The 17,331-nt window shown below is 36.8% G+C and overlaps 1 protein-coding gene across 1 annotated transcript in view; it reads right to left on the bottom strand.

Annotated features, from left to right (window-relative positions):
- The window catches only part of LOC136875966 (adenylate cyclase type 6), a 364,554-nt gene that overhangs the window by 203,228 nt on the left and 143,995 nt on the right, over positions 1-17,331 (bottom strand). Inside the window, exons 10-11 of the mRNA XM_067149581.2 lie at positions 14,625-14,783; positions 12,168-12,312 (exon numbers count right to left, since the gene is read on the bottom strand). Of these exons, the coding sequence (XP_067005682.2) occupies positions 12,168-12,312; positions 14,625-14,783 (304 nt within the window). The remainder of the gene's footprint in view (positions 1-12,167; positions 12,313-14,624; positions 14,784-17,331) is intronic.

Raw genomic sequence — 17,331 nt, forward strand, 5'->3', positions numbered from 1 at the left:
TCTTTTTCAGGTATAATCTGTTATTATATGTGTTTTTTTCAGGTATTTTCTAAATTCCATTTATTCATAACTTAGTTTTAGTAGTATGAAGAACCTAACAGTTATAAATTAACTGAGCCAAAACTAGAAAGAAATGGCTTCCACGATATCAAAATATTTATGAGACTGCTAGTCCTGAAACCTGGACTCTCCTTTCTTTGAGTGATATTATGCACTATTTCTTTCCTTTACAATCTATGCTAATTCACATAGGCATTAACTGGAACTTATTTACAGTGGGTAGATTTCAACACTTTGGAGAGTTGATGCCTTTTACTATGGCTGCTATGAAATGAGCTATTCTTGGGAAATCATCGTTCAATGCTTTGAGATTATCCAAGGTGCCTGAGGCTGCTTCTCAGTGCAGTCCAGAGAGATAGCACCAGTCCAAGTCTAGGGCATCTGAGAATGCTGCTGTATGTAAGGCCGGACTGAATGCGGATAGACTTAGGAAAAAAATTGGAGAGCAATGCTGATAGCTAGGCCTGGTTCAGCTCACAGCCATTTTAGGTCTGGGGCGTCTGAGACTACTTTTAATATTGTTGTTGTTTTTACGTACTTTACATACTTTAAGGTTACCGAAGATGGTGAAGAGTCTGAAATTCTGTGCCGCAACAGTTCATTGCAAGTAGAGTGCAAGTATATCTACTGACATGATGTTGGTGGATACAAGCCTCTTCAAATACCACCAAATTAAGGCAGGATCATACCCACCACCTTGGTGATTGCTAACCAGCACTCTAATATCTAACCTATTCAGCACAGCAATACTGCTTCAGAGGGTGAGAACAGGCTCTCTGCCAACGGACTTAAGAAGAAAACTGCTCGAGGTCAGAGACTAATAATAATGATTACAGGTGCTTAGAAGCAGACAGAGCAAGATTTGAAATTGTTAGAAAATTAAGATGAACCTCAACTGAAGTTAGATGTATTAAATTTTCATGAAGTGAAAAGCAGCAAAGTATATTTGCAGATACTGTAAACCTCTCAAGGATTACATTCAGCAGCCAAAAACTGATCATAAATGGAAACATAAATCAGAAGGAATTTGGTATTCTCCTGGCTAAATTGAATAGGCTCCTATAGTTCATTCACTGGAATATGAAATTTCTCCATCAAAAGGGACACTTGTCAATTCTAGTAATTTCCTTCAGTCTGTGAGATCCTATGAAAGCACACTGAAAATCACTAGCTGCCCTCATGTGAAGCAGCTGAAGATGACTAGAAGCAATGTCAGATGGTGACATCCACAAGATTATCATTGAGGGCACTAAAACCAGCCTACAACAGACAAGGTCATCATGTTGCTGGTGTGGAAGTAATGTTATAAGCAAGGCTTTCCAGAGAACAAAAGACTCCTGTGAAGAAACTGTCTTTCCCTGTTTGTTCATGCTGGATTATGGCGAGGCATGGTGAGATAAACTATTACCACTTTTTTCATCAACTGTCTGATCAATTCTGGGAAGACATGTTTGTGAAGATAGAGGCTAAAAGGTTAGTCTATATAATAAGTCATAAAAAGAGCTGCAAGCTACCTTCACTTGTCATAAAATGTTGATGACACACTGCTTCCCAGCTTTGTTAAAAGTCACATAGTACATGGTGCTCGCCATATGTGAAAGACAAATGATGTTCAAAATGGTCCTCATGAACAAATTACTCATAGAGGCAATGGATAGAATTCTGAATGAGCTGGCTGATTCTCTACGTAGCATCTACATGACATGCTCTAAATGTACATCCATTTCAGCTGTGTTGTGTGAAAATCTGCCTGTTCCCATAAATGATGAGTAGCTCATTTAATTAATAATGAAGTAACCTGTATGTTACTTATTAGAGTAAATGTAATGTTGAACAGCAGCAACACTGTTAGCAATAATGCCTTTCACTAAAGAGCACAGACTCCTTTTATTTATGCTTAGTGACATCAAAATATCAGTCACAAATCAATGTATACTATAGTTCCTCGAGCACCAAACAGGAGCCTGTGGAGAACAAATTTTGATCACCACAGAATGCATGATATTTCTCCTTAAGGAAAGGGATGTGGCCTTCATAAACATTAAGTTTTTCTTTGTCAACTTTTTCTGCTTGGTTGATAGCTTTTGTTTCATACCCAATTGTAGGATATTTAATTAAGACTGTGTTGGAGTTCTTCTTGAAGGCTACAATATCTGTGAATCTGGTAGCTCCTGACTGATATAATGCATGAACCTCCTCAAAACACTCATATCCATTTTTGCTCAACAGATCAGTAAGTAAATATTTTACTTTATGTTGCCTCTGATTGATTATCAATGAATTGAAGGGTCAGGACCGAGTACACGACTCAGTGTTTCTTTCTCCTTTGTACATCTTTTACAAAGGGAGGGCCCGTTCATTCCACTGCCATTACCAGAAGCCCCATAAGTTATAGCATAGTTTATGTTCAGGAGGGTTTTCCATTCAGATGACATCAGATGGATATGTTTGATATAAAAATATTGGCAGCTGGTAATTCCTGAAATGTGACACTTCTATTCTTTACCACAGCTTTAATGACCAGTGAATGAATTAGGCAACATTAGGTGAAACTGTCTACTGATTTGATTAACTGTAGTGGAAACTTCAAATGTTTTTATTCAATCAAGGCATATCTGAACTTGTTGATCGTGACTAGAAGTGTGCATACAACGGGGATTGTGCATTATAAAATGTTGTTAGCTATTGATGGAGCTTCTCACTTGCAGTTTTCAATCACAGTATGCACATCTTCCACAGTGCATAGAACATGTTGGTATTGGTTCTATCTTGAAGGTCGTGCCTTGCTGTCTTCTAGACCAGTTTTCACCCCTCTTTTCATAACAGGGGTGTCTAGCCAACCGTTTTTGCGTATTGCAAAACTTTCCTAGTGCCCTTTGTATGTTCCTCAGCTCCATTTGTGCTTGTAATGGTTGTCACTGGACCAGCAACGTGTCACTGCACTGTGCGTGCTATGCCACCATGCAGCCACCTGCTCTGTCATATTTTATTTGATTTGTATGCAGTAGCATAGCGATACTAAAGGGACCGAAGCACGAGATGTCAAATTTCCACTCAAAACTGTTGGTCACCTTAGGGGATTGGGTTATTTACTGCCACTTGGCACTCTGTATTGATATGCTGGCTGTACAGTCTACTCATTACTGCAGAGGGGTAACTGGCTGGGCAGAATGTACTGAGATGTGCTACATGCAGCAAAGACCTGGACACTGACAAAAAGATAGGAGAATAAAATCTAGGCCAGTGAAATGAAATATTTAAGAAGTGTGATAAGAAAGACAAGAAAGGACAGAATAAGAACTGAAGACTTTGGGAAGGAGATTGGAGTGGAAAAGCTTTACGACAGAATGGAGAGAGATAAATATAGAGTGTTTGGGCATGTTAAAGAGAGAATTATGCCATAATGGATGATGGAGAACCAGATAGAATGAGGGAGGGCAAGAGGGAGATCCAGACTAAGGTGGTTGAAAATGATCAAGAATAGTATAATCAGAAAAAACCTGAACTGGAACACAGTTAAAGAGGAACAATGGTGGTTGGATAGAAGAAGGTGGAAACTTGCCATAAACAACCCAACCCAGCAGGCGATGGATAAGGGTAATGGATGATGATGATGTAAGATGTAAAGCTCTGTAAAATATAATTTCCAATCTTTTATGTTCCATGTTTTTTTACCTTACAAATAAGGGCAGTGCTCTCAGCCTGCTCCTTTTCATCATTGTCATGAATTTTCAGACATGACAGATGTACTTCTTGAGACATTACTGTTTGCTGATGATGTGGCATTGATCAGTGACAATGTTGTATTGCTACAGGAGGTATTTGAGAAATGGCAAAAAGTGCTAGATGACAATGGACTGAAAGTGAGCCATTCAAAGACCGAACATCTTCACTGCACTTTCAAAAATCCATTGGCTTCAATGTGAGATATTTTGCTTAACTAACAGTCACTCCTGAAATGAAGCAGTTTTAAATACTTTGGCTCCGAGGTGGAAAATCTAGGTGGATATAATCAGGATGTAATGTGCCCTTTCCATGTGGAACATGCGCCACAGCGCGAGTGAAAACAGCAAGCACGAGGTCCGGAAACATGGCGCCGGAACAGTCTAGGCGAGAACTCAACTACATACATTGAATATGTGAAGAAGTGATCATGAAGAGAGAGACTTTGCTTTCATCTTTGAGCGGAAAGTAGTGTAAATACATGTAAATAACGTTAAAATTAAGTTAAATGTAGAATGTAAAATGTATAAAATAAGACGAAACCAAAGATCGTACATACAAGGGTAATGTTATGGTAATGTTATGCAATGTAAAACATCCATAGTTGTTAATAAGGACGGTGGCGACACCTAGGTATCGATAGATGTAAGTCGGTACTTAAGATAAACTTCCACATCTAGTGTATAATTCTGTTATTCCATGTCTTGTTTTAAAATAAAAAGACGGAATACAAAGCCTGGTCATTTTGTTCATTGTTGGTGTCGATGTAATGGTAGTGTGAAATTGATACACGGAAGTTTAAGAAAAGTTGTTGTTAAATGAACATATTACTAGTCTATGAAAATTGAATGTGGAAAGAAGTTATTAGATGATATGTACGCAGTAAATGAGTGCAAATAGTGTGAAACAACAACGAAATACTTGGAGTAGTACAAGGCAAAGCCATTACAAGGAAAGCAACGCGATACATAATAGAAATTGTTGGTATCTCGCAAACATCTACGTATAATTGTAAGTATATGCATTGTTGGTTCAATAGTGATTGTGTGTGTATTGAATAATCTAATGTTAGCCTTTTTCAGGTGTGATCTGCACAAAAGTAGAATGTCAGAAAGATATCTAGGAAATACAAGTACACAAGAGAGCATGGAGAGTTAAATGGATACAAGCAGGTCCAGATGAGATGATGGTGTGGTTACGAGGAAGGATAACCTAAGCCATGTGCTTTCCAATACCCTGGCCATCCAAGTCAGTAGTTTCATATTCTTCTTAGTAATAATGCCTTTCTTGTACTGTATTTTATTTTATGCAGCATTTATTTGCATTCTATTTTATTTACTAGTATCCTCAATGTAGATAGTAGTGTATATACAGTACATGTCCTGAAGTAGTTCGTCAAGACGTAATAATAAGTGCACAATGAGCGACGTGATATTATGTTATTTGGCCTGTAGTAATTCATATACGTGTTTGGCGACACGGTATTCAAAATTCTGTGGTATCATGTGAGCAAACGATTAGTTATGTCAGTAGGCGACTTTGGCATTGTTTATATTATGTTGCGGTATCGTGATTACTGAAAGGCACGAGCTTATGTATGTATATGTAACATGCGTTAGCATAGAATCTGAGCATATTTATTGTGAAGTTAACACAGGTAACACAGGTAAATGGATACGTGATTTAATATAAGTACGGAGACAGCGAACATTGTAAATTCAAGGGTACGTTGTTCTTCGAATGATAATTGCAGCAGGTTCACTATAATTATGAGAATGGTCATGAAGCAACGGCATATCGAGGTATCAATGACGATGTTCTGCAGGTAAGTGATACAAATATAACGAAGTTACGAGTGATGATACTAATGTGAATCGACGTGAAATAAATATAATAATAATAATGATGTGAGTGCCAAGTTTATTAAGTGCCTGCGATGGTGATAGTTATTGTGTTGATAAGTAATATAGTGTAGAGTGATATCGTGATATGCTATTGATGCGTGGGCGAGCTCACGCGAGGTTAAGTGATTCAAATAGTGGAAGGTGCTGTGCCATGAGAATTATACAATAAGCTGAGATGTGATAGTGAAAATTCATCCTAAATTCATTATGCAGAATGTGCTATTTAACTGTGTTATGTTACTGTGAAGTTAGATCATGTAAATGGAGTTGTGATGTTCATGTACAAGTTAATGCTGAGATTGTAATACCCATGTGTAAGTTAATGTTAAGGTTATAATATTCATACTTGAGTGAATGCTAAGATTGTAATGTTCATATGTAAGTGTAGGTTAAGATGGGGATGTTGATGATTATTAATTGCGATGCGATGTCAGCCATGGTTGTTCAATCGATTACCACGACACTACGGATGCCATATTCGGAATTTACGTTTGGTTATTAGGATTTTCAGTTGGTATGATAGCAATACGCTTGCGGCGTGTAGAAAGCTTGTCACGCACATAACTACGAGGACACATGGCATGATATTAGTTAGGTTAGGTATTTTATTTCATGGACATAGTGGTTAAGTTTAAGTAATAGAGATATCATGTGATGCTTTGTTGACATTTGAGTGTACATATTTCTTGTCCTTACATGTGTTGTTTCTTATTGTTAATTTCCTGCAGTAGTATTGAGTTGATACGATCCTCTAAGGTATGTGCGAGGATGGGTGTGTAGCTATTGTTGTATCAAGACGAGCCTCATCAGGACGGCATAAGTTAGTTGGGATAGTGATGATTGTTGATTTTAGTTAGGATAGGTATCACATAAAAAGGCATTAGCTGGACTTATTGACGCAAGTAAAATTAAACTTCTCCTAATGTAAACATTATATGAAAATAACAAAGGGTACCTACCCAAAACAATGAAAGTAAACAAATAGTATGATCAGATAGGTGATATATGCAAATAGAACAGGTTAAAAACGAGATCTCAAAAATAATTATTAATTTCAAGGTTCAGGTATATTAATGAATAAATGTAAACATGTGTTCGTAATTTCAAATAGCTCTTGGAAAATGAAGATTAATTAACTCAAGATCACTGCATTATGTTGAAATGGGTCTAAATTAATTGAATTACGTCAGCCATCTTGGTGTCATTATCAATGATTTCAAATATCTAAAATTAAGATCACGCTTTGGTTTTGTCTTAGTTAGGTAGGATCACTTAAATCAATAAGCAGAATCCAATCCAGAATATCTCCATCCTTTCATTATAAAATAGATGTAAACAACCTTACCTGTAAACTTAATTCAAACCTCAAGGTCATGTTGAAATATGAGTAACTTTAACCCAAAACAAAGTTACGGTCATTACATGCATGGTACGAATTATAAAAATAGATAATGCAAACTGAACAGTGACGGATTGAAAACCTCAATGCAAATATTCAGAAACTGGGTCGCCCGATAGGATTCCAAATCCGATTTTCCACCACAGATGTGACGCGTATTCATCTGAACACATTAGCTAGCTGCGGCACACACAAAGACCTGTGACTCTCTGAAATAGCCCCACAACAAGAAGAACCTGTTAAGACCCTGAGTGTAGAGTGCTCCCAGTGCTAATCGACGGGGCCAAGATGCCGTAGGGTGCATTTTGGCACCCAACAGTGAGGCAAGAACGGTGCAGTAAATCACAGGATCAGTATAGACTGGCTAGTGGAAACAAGATCCACCTGTGTTCTGTGATGAGAGGATGCCACTGAAGCTCAAAGGAAAGGTCTATATGGCAGTGGTGACTTCTACACTGACTTATGCTTTGAAATGCTGGACATTCTATGAACACCACAAGCATTATCTAAATGCCACAGAGGGATTTCAAAGAACACATCCAAAAGTGCATCAGAAGCATGTTATATGTGAAGGAGACAGTCATGGCAATGGTTCAGCGTGAGTGGCTGACTTGATTTGAGAAGGTGAATGTACAAGATGACAGCTATATGGCCAAAAGAGCCCTTGACCTTCAACCACCTGGAGTACAAAGAAGAGGAAGGTCTAAGAAAAATTGGGCCCAACAGATGAGGTGACAACAACAATTTCATGGCTGCGCTGATGTTCAGACACAAGCAGCTGCCAACAACAAAGTGTAATTCCAGTCTGCTAACCCTGGAGGATCTGCGGCAGCAACTCCACAACCAGGATGTCATCAATGAAGTACATCGATGACAAAGTGAGGAAGAAGAATAAAAATACGACCTCATGAAGAATCATATGGAGATATGCACAATTATACAATTTTTAACAAACTTCCAGACATCTCCAGTTCTATCTAAAAGATGTTAATAGAGAAAATCTTTTATGTGTGATACACTTTTGCCATATGAGCAATAATAATGATTAATGTATTTAGGTTTTTATTGGCAAATCAATTGATGTTGAGCATCGCCGACATGGAAATATTGTTAAATCATTATTATAATAATGAACTAGCTGGCAATGGTTATCTTTTAGTGATCAGGAAGATAATGCAGAAAACTACTGAAATAAGGGGAAAAAATCATGAAGAAATGATTGCTTGAAGAACAAGGAAGAAAGAAAAGAAGCAAAGTGAAAGGGTTAGAAGTGTAGGTCTTGAATGCTTTAATATCACTGAGCCAGAAGTAAACAAAATGTGATGACCTACATTGTCCTAAGTCCCTAACACTTTTTAACATTAACACAACACTACCTATTGTTAATTGAGGTGTGCTTTGTTTATTCTATTGCCACTCATCTCTGTTAGATGAGCCATTATAATGAATTCAGGTTTTTAGTGACAAATCAATTGATAAGTAACTAATCTCATGTTTGTTCCATATTGAAGATAACAATAATTAAGATTCTACTAGAATAAAATTGATTGTGCCATCTATTCAATACAATTCACCATGTGTGGTGATTAAATTCTAAGTGATTTGTATACACTACATAGGTACATGTTTTGCCCTGTTTTTGGGCATCTTCAGCCTATTGTCAATCTTAAGAACAAGACCCAGGTCTTGTCTTTGTTAAACATTTAGAACCAATTTATACAAATATCACCTTATAAATTTTATTCTAATAGAAATTTATAAATCAATTGATGGGGAACATCACTGATATGCAAATATTGTTCAGTCATCATAACGAAGACATAAATAGATTAAGAGTGGTGTTATGAAAATGTTGCTAACTCTGGCCTGAGAAGACTTGGGAGTAAGGAGACAAACAGTTCGACTAAGCGGAATGTTCCAAACTGACAAGAGAAGAAGAGAAGACCTTATAGATCTTTACGTGAGGTTATATTTGGTAGACGAATAAGCTTGAGTTGAGTTTTCAAAAGTAGGAAAGATAATATGAAGTTGGAATTCAAGAGGGCAAATTGGGGCAAATATTCATTTATAGGAATAAAACTTAGGGAATGGAACTATTAATCAAGGGAAATTTTTGATAAATTTCCAAGTTCTTTGAAATCATTGAAGGAAAGACTAGGTTAAGAATTGAAAGGGAATCTTCCAACTGGGTGACAGTTCTAAATGCAGACTGTTGATGACTGATTGTTGATTGACCTTAACGGTCTAGTAGGACAGCTTCCCACTGTTATCGGATTGGAAGATTGAAACATGCTGCTTCAGCATGGTTTCCATAATTTATTACCTATGTTTCACTGAATTGGTTTCGACCTGTTATTATATGTGCTTCCGGTTTTAATCGATAGAGGACAGCCCCCTCTGTCGAGAACATTAATGATATTTCCTCGACTAAGTCTTTAACTATCTTCTCTTTGGTTTATATTCTGTTCGGAAGATGGTAGCTTATAATAACATGGGACCCTCACACACAGGAGCTATGTTAACGCTTTTCAAATGGATGTATCGTAAGTTTAAAACCGTGCTAGATCGCTGCACGATTAACGTGTTCTGATGCTTGATATTGTGGGTGATCTACCATTTAGTATTTGTATTTCTCCCTTTTTTATTGGCCGACCGTAACCCGTCTTGATACTCGGAGAGTGGAAGGCGTGTGTGAAAGTGTGTTGTTGATATAACAGTGGTGCATTCATAATCTGAGTCTCTGTGCATTATAATGAATTTCTCAATGAGACATCTTTGCTCTCGTTTGAAATTATAATCTGTGTGTCGACCGTCGTATTATTATGGCCGTACACAGCGATGTTTGTGACAGATCTACGCGTGGCCTTGAAGCCACGACATGTGCTGTTGTCATTCAGCTATTATTGACGTTTGGCCTCATTGATGTTAGGTAATATTGCACTCTACGAGTTGGCTGGATTGATCCTTTCGCACCAGTTGTCACTGTTATCCGCCCTCGAGGCGATTTGTTCGTATGGCTGTCATGGATGAATTAATGAATGAGTCGAGTGTTTTGATGAAGAAGTGTCGGCCTAGTTATTTATGTTTAACTTTTCGTTATTTGCCCCTTTTATCTCGGGTTCTATTTTTCTCTTTATTTGGTGCGCGCCCTGATCTTTTTCGACCTGGGCGTCGCCATGTTGATTTATTTTGTTCCTTGGCCGCACGATGGCCCGTGTTTATCTGATTGATCCATCCTATGTATCTTTTTCTCTTTGCCCGCTGGGGTTATTCTTTTCTGGTCTACCCTTTTTTGGGTGTGTGCGCCCCTGGGTGTGTGGGGGATCCTAATGAAAGGAGATCATAGTATTGTTTAAAAAAAAAAAGAAAAAAAGAGAACGGATAAGAAGTAGGGGGTGGAATGAATAAGGTACTTCCGATTTGTAATCATGTATTGACCCTCATTAGTTATTCTTCTCGCAATTGTTATATGCGAAATCTTCGTGAGTAAAAATGCTAAGATCCCTTGCGTAATTCTGCAACTGTGCATGTACATATTGATGAGATATGGATATCACGATTAATTGTCATTGGTGTTAACCCATATACGTATGTATCACCCTATTGTATCTTATGTTTTCTTTTTCAATTAATTCTTTAATTAACGTTGCTTTTCAATAAACATTCATTTATCACTTATTCGGGTTTCGACTCTTAGTAGTGTTAGTTTATGCTAGAACTAATTAGGTGAAAAACATTTCCAGTTCAGGGCAGATTTATACGCCCTTCTTGATCGTGATTCACGTGCAGTTTCCTCTTGAGGGAGGGTGTGGCTCAAGATTCCTACCTTTTAACTTCCAGTGAGTATATATCATACTGCCTGGTATACCAGTAGGAAGCTGGAGAATATCCTTTAAGGTGCATTTGATCATTTTGACACTATCTTTAAGGAATTTGAGAGGGACATTATTCAGATATACAGTTTGAAGAGGATATACTGAAGCTGGACATATTTAAGAACTAAGGACAGTGAACTTCTGGTTTGCCTGAAGAAGAGGAGAAGATGACATTGACTCCAGTTTTAGAAAAAATAATTCCTGTGTTGTGTTGAGCATGTAAAATTTAATAAAGTTATGGAAGCTCACTGCAAGGTATTCAATGGACTAGTCTTTTGATATTGTTTTTATTTCTTCATTAAGTTCATGAAGTTGACCTTTAGATTGGTGGTGGCTACTGATTTAGACACTTTAATGTTCAGACCGATCTATCTGAACCCCCTCCCCCATGGCCGATTGCCATTTTGGTCAGCTCAAGAGCAGAAGCCTTTTGCAACAATAACCACATCATTGGCGAAGCCTAGTACTGAGAGAGTCTTCAAACCTGATTCAAGAGAAAATCTGTATTCCTTAACTACTGCCTCCTCTGAAAGTTCATTACGGATATGGTCTGTTGCTGCATTGTAAAGAGTAGGTGACAATGATGAACCCAGCAAAACTCTTCTTCTTCTTCCTGATACGTTTCTGTTTATGCAGGTCGTTCAAGCAAAACTCCTCTTCTTAATTTTATCTTCTTCATTCTTGAGTGATCAATTTGGGATTCATTATACTCTTGAAAAGACAGGATTATCTCGAAGATATTCGATGGAGTGTTAGAACTTTCTAGGGTTTTTCTCAGGTGCTCATGACCAACATTATCAAAAGCATTTTAGATGTTAAGGAAGACTATAATGGTACCAGATTTTTCCTCCTGTGCCTTGGTCAAAATTGCTTGTACCAATGAAGTTTTGGTGATATAGGAACTTTCAAGGGACGGAAAAAAGCTGTCGTTATAATGGAGTTGTCGCTATATGCCGTACTCGCTACAGCAGACTTCTACTGTATATTAATATCATAAAAGTGCTCATAATTATTTTGAAAATATTTGATATTTTGTTACTAACTTGCGATAGTACGTTACGGATCAAAACTATCACTACCTCGTGGCAATCTATCGTGACTGAAATTTCATACAGTGGGAAGTAACTAGAGGGATATCTGGAGTCATGTTAAATTCAAATTTCTGTCTTGTGAGATTTTTGAACATTATTTACCACAGAAACTCACCATTCTATAGGTGTCTCCAGGAACTATGAGGAAAGTCTCAATGTTGTGATCTCGTAGATATGAATTTCTTTCCCCACCATTGCCAGGCTCCACCTCGTAGTCACCATCCAGGCAACGTAGGGTTTCCTTTGTGATGTGTACTCGTCTGAAAAGGTTAGGTGCAACATTAAAATACATCGGGTTAAATAATCAAGAAAAAAAGACTGTTCTTACCATCTTTCAGGGCCTATGGGTATTGTAATAAAGATATTCAGCTTATGAATAATACTTTCATTGAGAAATAAACGTTTTAAACTGGTATTCCACCTTGAATAAAATGCTTGAATGTTTGAATGTAATGCAGTGGAGGAGAACAATAGACCATAAATATTTACTTTATTTATAGATAGAAACTCTTGCTCATGTTTTGGGATCATGCAGAACACTAACCATATAAAGATTCAGTCCTTAATAGCAAATTTGTTCAGAAAGAAAAGTTGTAGGGTCACTGAAGAAGTATCTGGACTTGCTGTTAATGGTAACAGTAGGAGAACTGACATCACAACCTACAAGGAATCAGACTGTGTAGGATGTATAATAGACTCCAGAGACCAGCTAGAAGATGATGACGGGGAAAAGAAGCTGATCTATGAACTGATTATATCTTATTATAAAGATGAATTTGGATTGAGGGATATTAAAGTGATAGGAGGAGCTTGAGAGACTATTCCTTGACTCATAGTAAAATTTTGGAAGGAATTTAACTCATATTTTCCTCAATTACTAACTATATCACAGTTAACTTTACATTGTTCAATATCATTGCTGAAATACCATTGCTAGTAGGAACATTATAAAAATAATGTAATAAACAAATTACCATTGTAGCCAAAATTATAATTGTCAATTGCAGTAGCTTTCAGTGGTAATATACTTGCTTACAATATTTTACAAGTCTTGGAAGGGTACACACAAGTGACAAATCAAGTCATATTTATAGAAAGGAACATATCATGGAATAAACAAAATGTCTAGTCAGTGTGTGAATAGGGAGCAACAGAAAGAGGAGAAAGGGCAAACATGAAGACACAAAAAGACAAGGACAAACCGTACATCTTATACACTGCATTCTTCACATACTGTATGTAAGTCCTTTCCTCATCAATTCTAGTTCTTCTGCATGTGGTATTTTTTTTTGCTAGTTGCTTTACGTCGCACCAACACAGATAGTTCTTATGGTGTTGATGGGGCAGGAAAGGCCTAGGAATGGGAAGGAAGTGGCCGTGGCATTTGCCTGGTGTGAAAATGGGAAACCATGGAAAACCATCTTCAGGGCTGCCGACAGTGGGGTTCGAACCCACTATCTCCCGGATGCAAGCTCACAGCTGCATGCTCCTAACCGCATGGCCAACTCGCCCAGTCTGCATGTGTTTCTTCTCAGCACCTGACAGACTTGTTTCTGCTTCTCAACTTCATCAGCAGGACAGACTTTATAGTCTTTTATCACCTGTTTTCATCTTTATCAGTGATATAGTTTGCCTTCCCAGTGAAGCTGGGAAACAGAAACAAGCTCATCGGGGCATGAGGAGAAATGGGTGAAGAACTGAAACTGATGAGGAGGGAGCTTATCTATTTCAAGAAGGCACTGTATGAAGATGCACAGATTGACCCCGTCCTGTGTTTTCAAATTTGTCCTTATCTTTTCTTTCTATTGCTTCCTTTACCAGTACTGACCTGTCATTGCATTCATCCTATTATGTGTTTCTATTCACATTCCTATCTTTCAGTATGTAATTTGATTTATCAGTTGTTTGTTTCTTTCTGATACCTGTCAGCTGCTCTGTGAATGACATGCTGTTAGTTTTAGCACACTTTCTGGATTCAATTATGTTTTATATTAACTTTTTTTTACTGAATTTGTCTCAGCGAGTTATTTATTGCTCCATGCAGTGATGTAAATATTGTATATTGTTATTGTTTTTATTTCTGTCATGTCTCTTTTGTTTTTTCTTTTGTTTCTTCATTATATTTTTAGCACATTTTTAGCTTGTATTATGTAGATTACTTTAACCCCCCTTATTTCAATGAAGATGGCTCAAACGAGTCAAAACATGTTTGAATTTTATTGCTCCATCTAATGATAGAATTATGTTTTGTATTGAATTAGGAGGATACATTTAATTTTTCCTTTGTGAAGGAGTCAATTACTTGGAAACGAGTTCAGCCAATGATAAATAGGCTTAAAGGTTTTGCTGGTTATGTATATTGTATGTGGATATTAATATTAAGATGATAACATACACCCAGCCCCCGACCATAAAGGTTAAAATTCTATGCTTTACTGCTGTTACTGTTTTACTCCTTTCGCTATCTTCACCAAGATAGAGAACTTGTCTCAAACATTACTCATTTCAGACTGACTAATACTTTTTATATAAAAGGTACATTTCTCTGAAAATCCTTGTTTTTCCGACTTACCCAGGAATACCTCCACTTTCCATGTAGTTGGCAAGTGTCACATCATTGGACCAGACATCGAACTGCCACTTGCGCAGCCCCAACACTCCACAGTGGACTCGCCCAGTGTGGATGCCGACTCTCATGTTCACATTAACGCCCATCACCTCTCGGACCAGCCTGCAGCACCATTCAGTAAAAATTACAACATGATGTTTCATCAGTGGGAATATTATTTGTAATACTGGTAGTTAGAACTTTGAGAATGTCAACAAGAACAGGATTATCATAAGATTGAGTCAGACAGAAAAAAATGCAAAAAAGGATCTTGGGATTTTTCTTTTAAAAAATATAGATCTAGAAAACCCTCAGAATCACAATGACATATATTTTTAACAGTAACAGCGCTCAGGAAGTTTTGTTGAAATTATTGTTTACTTTTATTTTTGATGACTTCCAAGGCTCAGATTTCAGATTTTGTTGAAATTATTGTTTAGTTTTATTTTCCATGACTTCTGAGGCTCAGATTTCAGTTAATCCTAGAGATAGAACACTGATTGAGTTTTATATTCAAATATATAATATATATATTTTTAATAGCATGTAAATTATGTGGATTGTTCACAATATTATTGAGCTAATCATTAAATAATGTTTAATTTAATCAAAACGCAATAGCCTACAATAGTTTTAACATGACCAAATGTCCCAAAATACTATAATTTCATTTAGTCATCTTGAAAGTCTACATTTGAAGAATTTTATTTTCAATCCAAAGTGTATTTACTCACATGAAAAGGGTTAGTTTCTCTTGGAAGCCTGAGTGTTTATTATATTACAGTGATTATAGGAGTTAGGCTCAGGAATAATTTACCAAGAAAGATGTTCAATAAGTTTCTAAATTCTTTGCAATTATTTAAGAAAAGACTAGGTAAACAACAGATAATCTGCCATCTGGGCGGCTACCCTCAATGCAGATCAGTGGTGATTGACTGATTGACTGACTGATTGATTGATTGATTGATTGATAAGAAGCATATAGCTACTCAATAAGTGGGCAGTAATGTAGCACGTGTTCATGAAGTTGGAAGTTCCGTAAGTTCAGACATGAGTATGCAAAACTGAATGTTAACTTTCATACATTTACAGGAAGATCCCCCAAAACGTTGGATATACAGTCTGTCTCTCGCTTTGAAGAGGAAACTGCATCCTGTTTCAAAATATCCTTTTAATATGAGGTAAGGTAAGGGTGTATTCTGCCTGAGCTGGATTTTATGTACGGTACAGTGGCCAGTTCCTTTCCGCTCCTCCATTCCCTTACCCCCCCCAACAACAGCGCATGGTAACCCATCCAAATCTTGACCACACCCAATGTTGCTTAACTTCGGAGATCTCACGGGATCCGGCGTTTCAACATGGCTACGGCCATTGCCTAACATGAGGAAGTAGGTCAAATTTAATTGATATGTTTCCAGAACATGTAAATAAATAATTGAATTCTTCAGACAGTTGTAATCTGTATATAGTGTTATCTTTACTACTGTAAAATATTGAAGGTCCTACATTCAATATTTCTGTAAAGAGCTGACTGTTGAAAAAGTATATTGTTGAACAGAAGAAGCTTGTATTGTGCAGAAATGAATATCTTCAAGTACTTAATTATTTTCAGATATTAATTCAAAATAAAAAGCAGTAACAGGACAACATATCAAGTGATACAATCACCAGTCCCAATTCAATCATGAACTGGCTGAATTAACTTTTATTAACACTAACTATGGTAATATATTTTACTTGTTGCATGCATATTTATGTACTTCATTAGAACATTCAAAAAATTAAAATTACTTTCTTGAACCCTCATGGAGCCACCCACCATATTGATTGTGAGACATGGAACCTACTGGAGTAAATACATTTTCTGGTGATTTCCCCTTGATATGAATTAGTTAGGAGAGGCATAAACTCCAATTTAACATGTGCCATCCCCTCCTCATAGTTGACCTTCAAATATGTTTTGTTTTTCTTTCTGGTGATCTGTTTTGATGAGGTGCTCACCCATCCTAGAGCTTAAATTAAAAAATTAAAATTGAAAAGAAATTTAAATTATCAATAGTTTGAATCTAATTTCCTTTTCTATCTGGACACCTCTCCTCTAAGATGTTGGTCACTGGTTCTCAATTTAATATTTTTCTCTTTTCCTAGTATCTTCTTATAGCAATGTTATTGGATTTACATTCCACCAACTACTTTCAATTTGAGAGACAATGTCAATTCAACTACGGGTGGCACTGACATAAAATTAAGTCTTTTTGTTGGTAATATTTGAAGCCATTTCTTCCCAGTTTTGATGAATCAATTTATAACCATTAGGTTCTTCAGTCTGCCAAAAATAATTTATTTGTTCATAAATTAGTTTTGACAAACTAAAGAATCAAACACTTATAAAGTGATTCAGTTATTAAAAAAAAAAAAAAAGCATTAAAAATGCTGTTTCATGAAAACTTATACTGGTACTTATAGCTCCTTTTGTGGATCAGTGGTAGAGTGTTGGCCTCTGGATTCCAAGATATTGGGTTCAAACCTGGGAAAGGTAGTCAGATTTTTGAAGGGTGGAAAAAAGTCCCTTCGACTCTCCATGTCGTACGATGTCAGCATGAAAAATATCTCTGGTGGCACATTTGGTGTTCACCCGACAAAATTAATAAAAAAGTCAGTCATAGATGCC

This window comes from Anabrus simplex, chromosome 6 (assembly GCF_040414725.1).
Source record: "Anabrus simplex isolate iqAnaSimp1 chromosome 6, ASM4041472v1, whole genome shotgun sequence".
Lineage (NCBI taxonomy): Eukaryota > Metazoa > Arthropoda > Insecta > Orthoptera > Tettigoniidae > Anabrus > Anabrus simplex.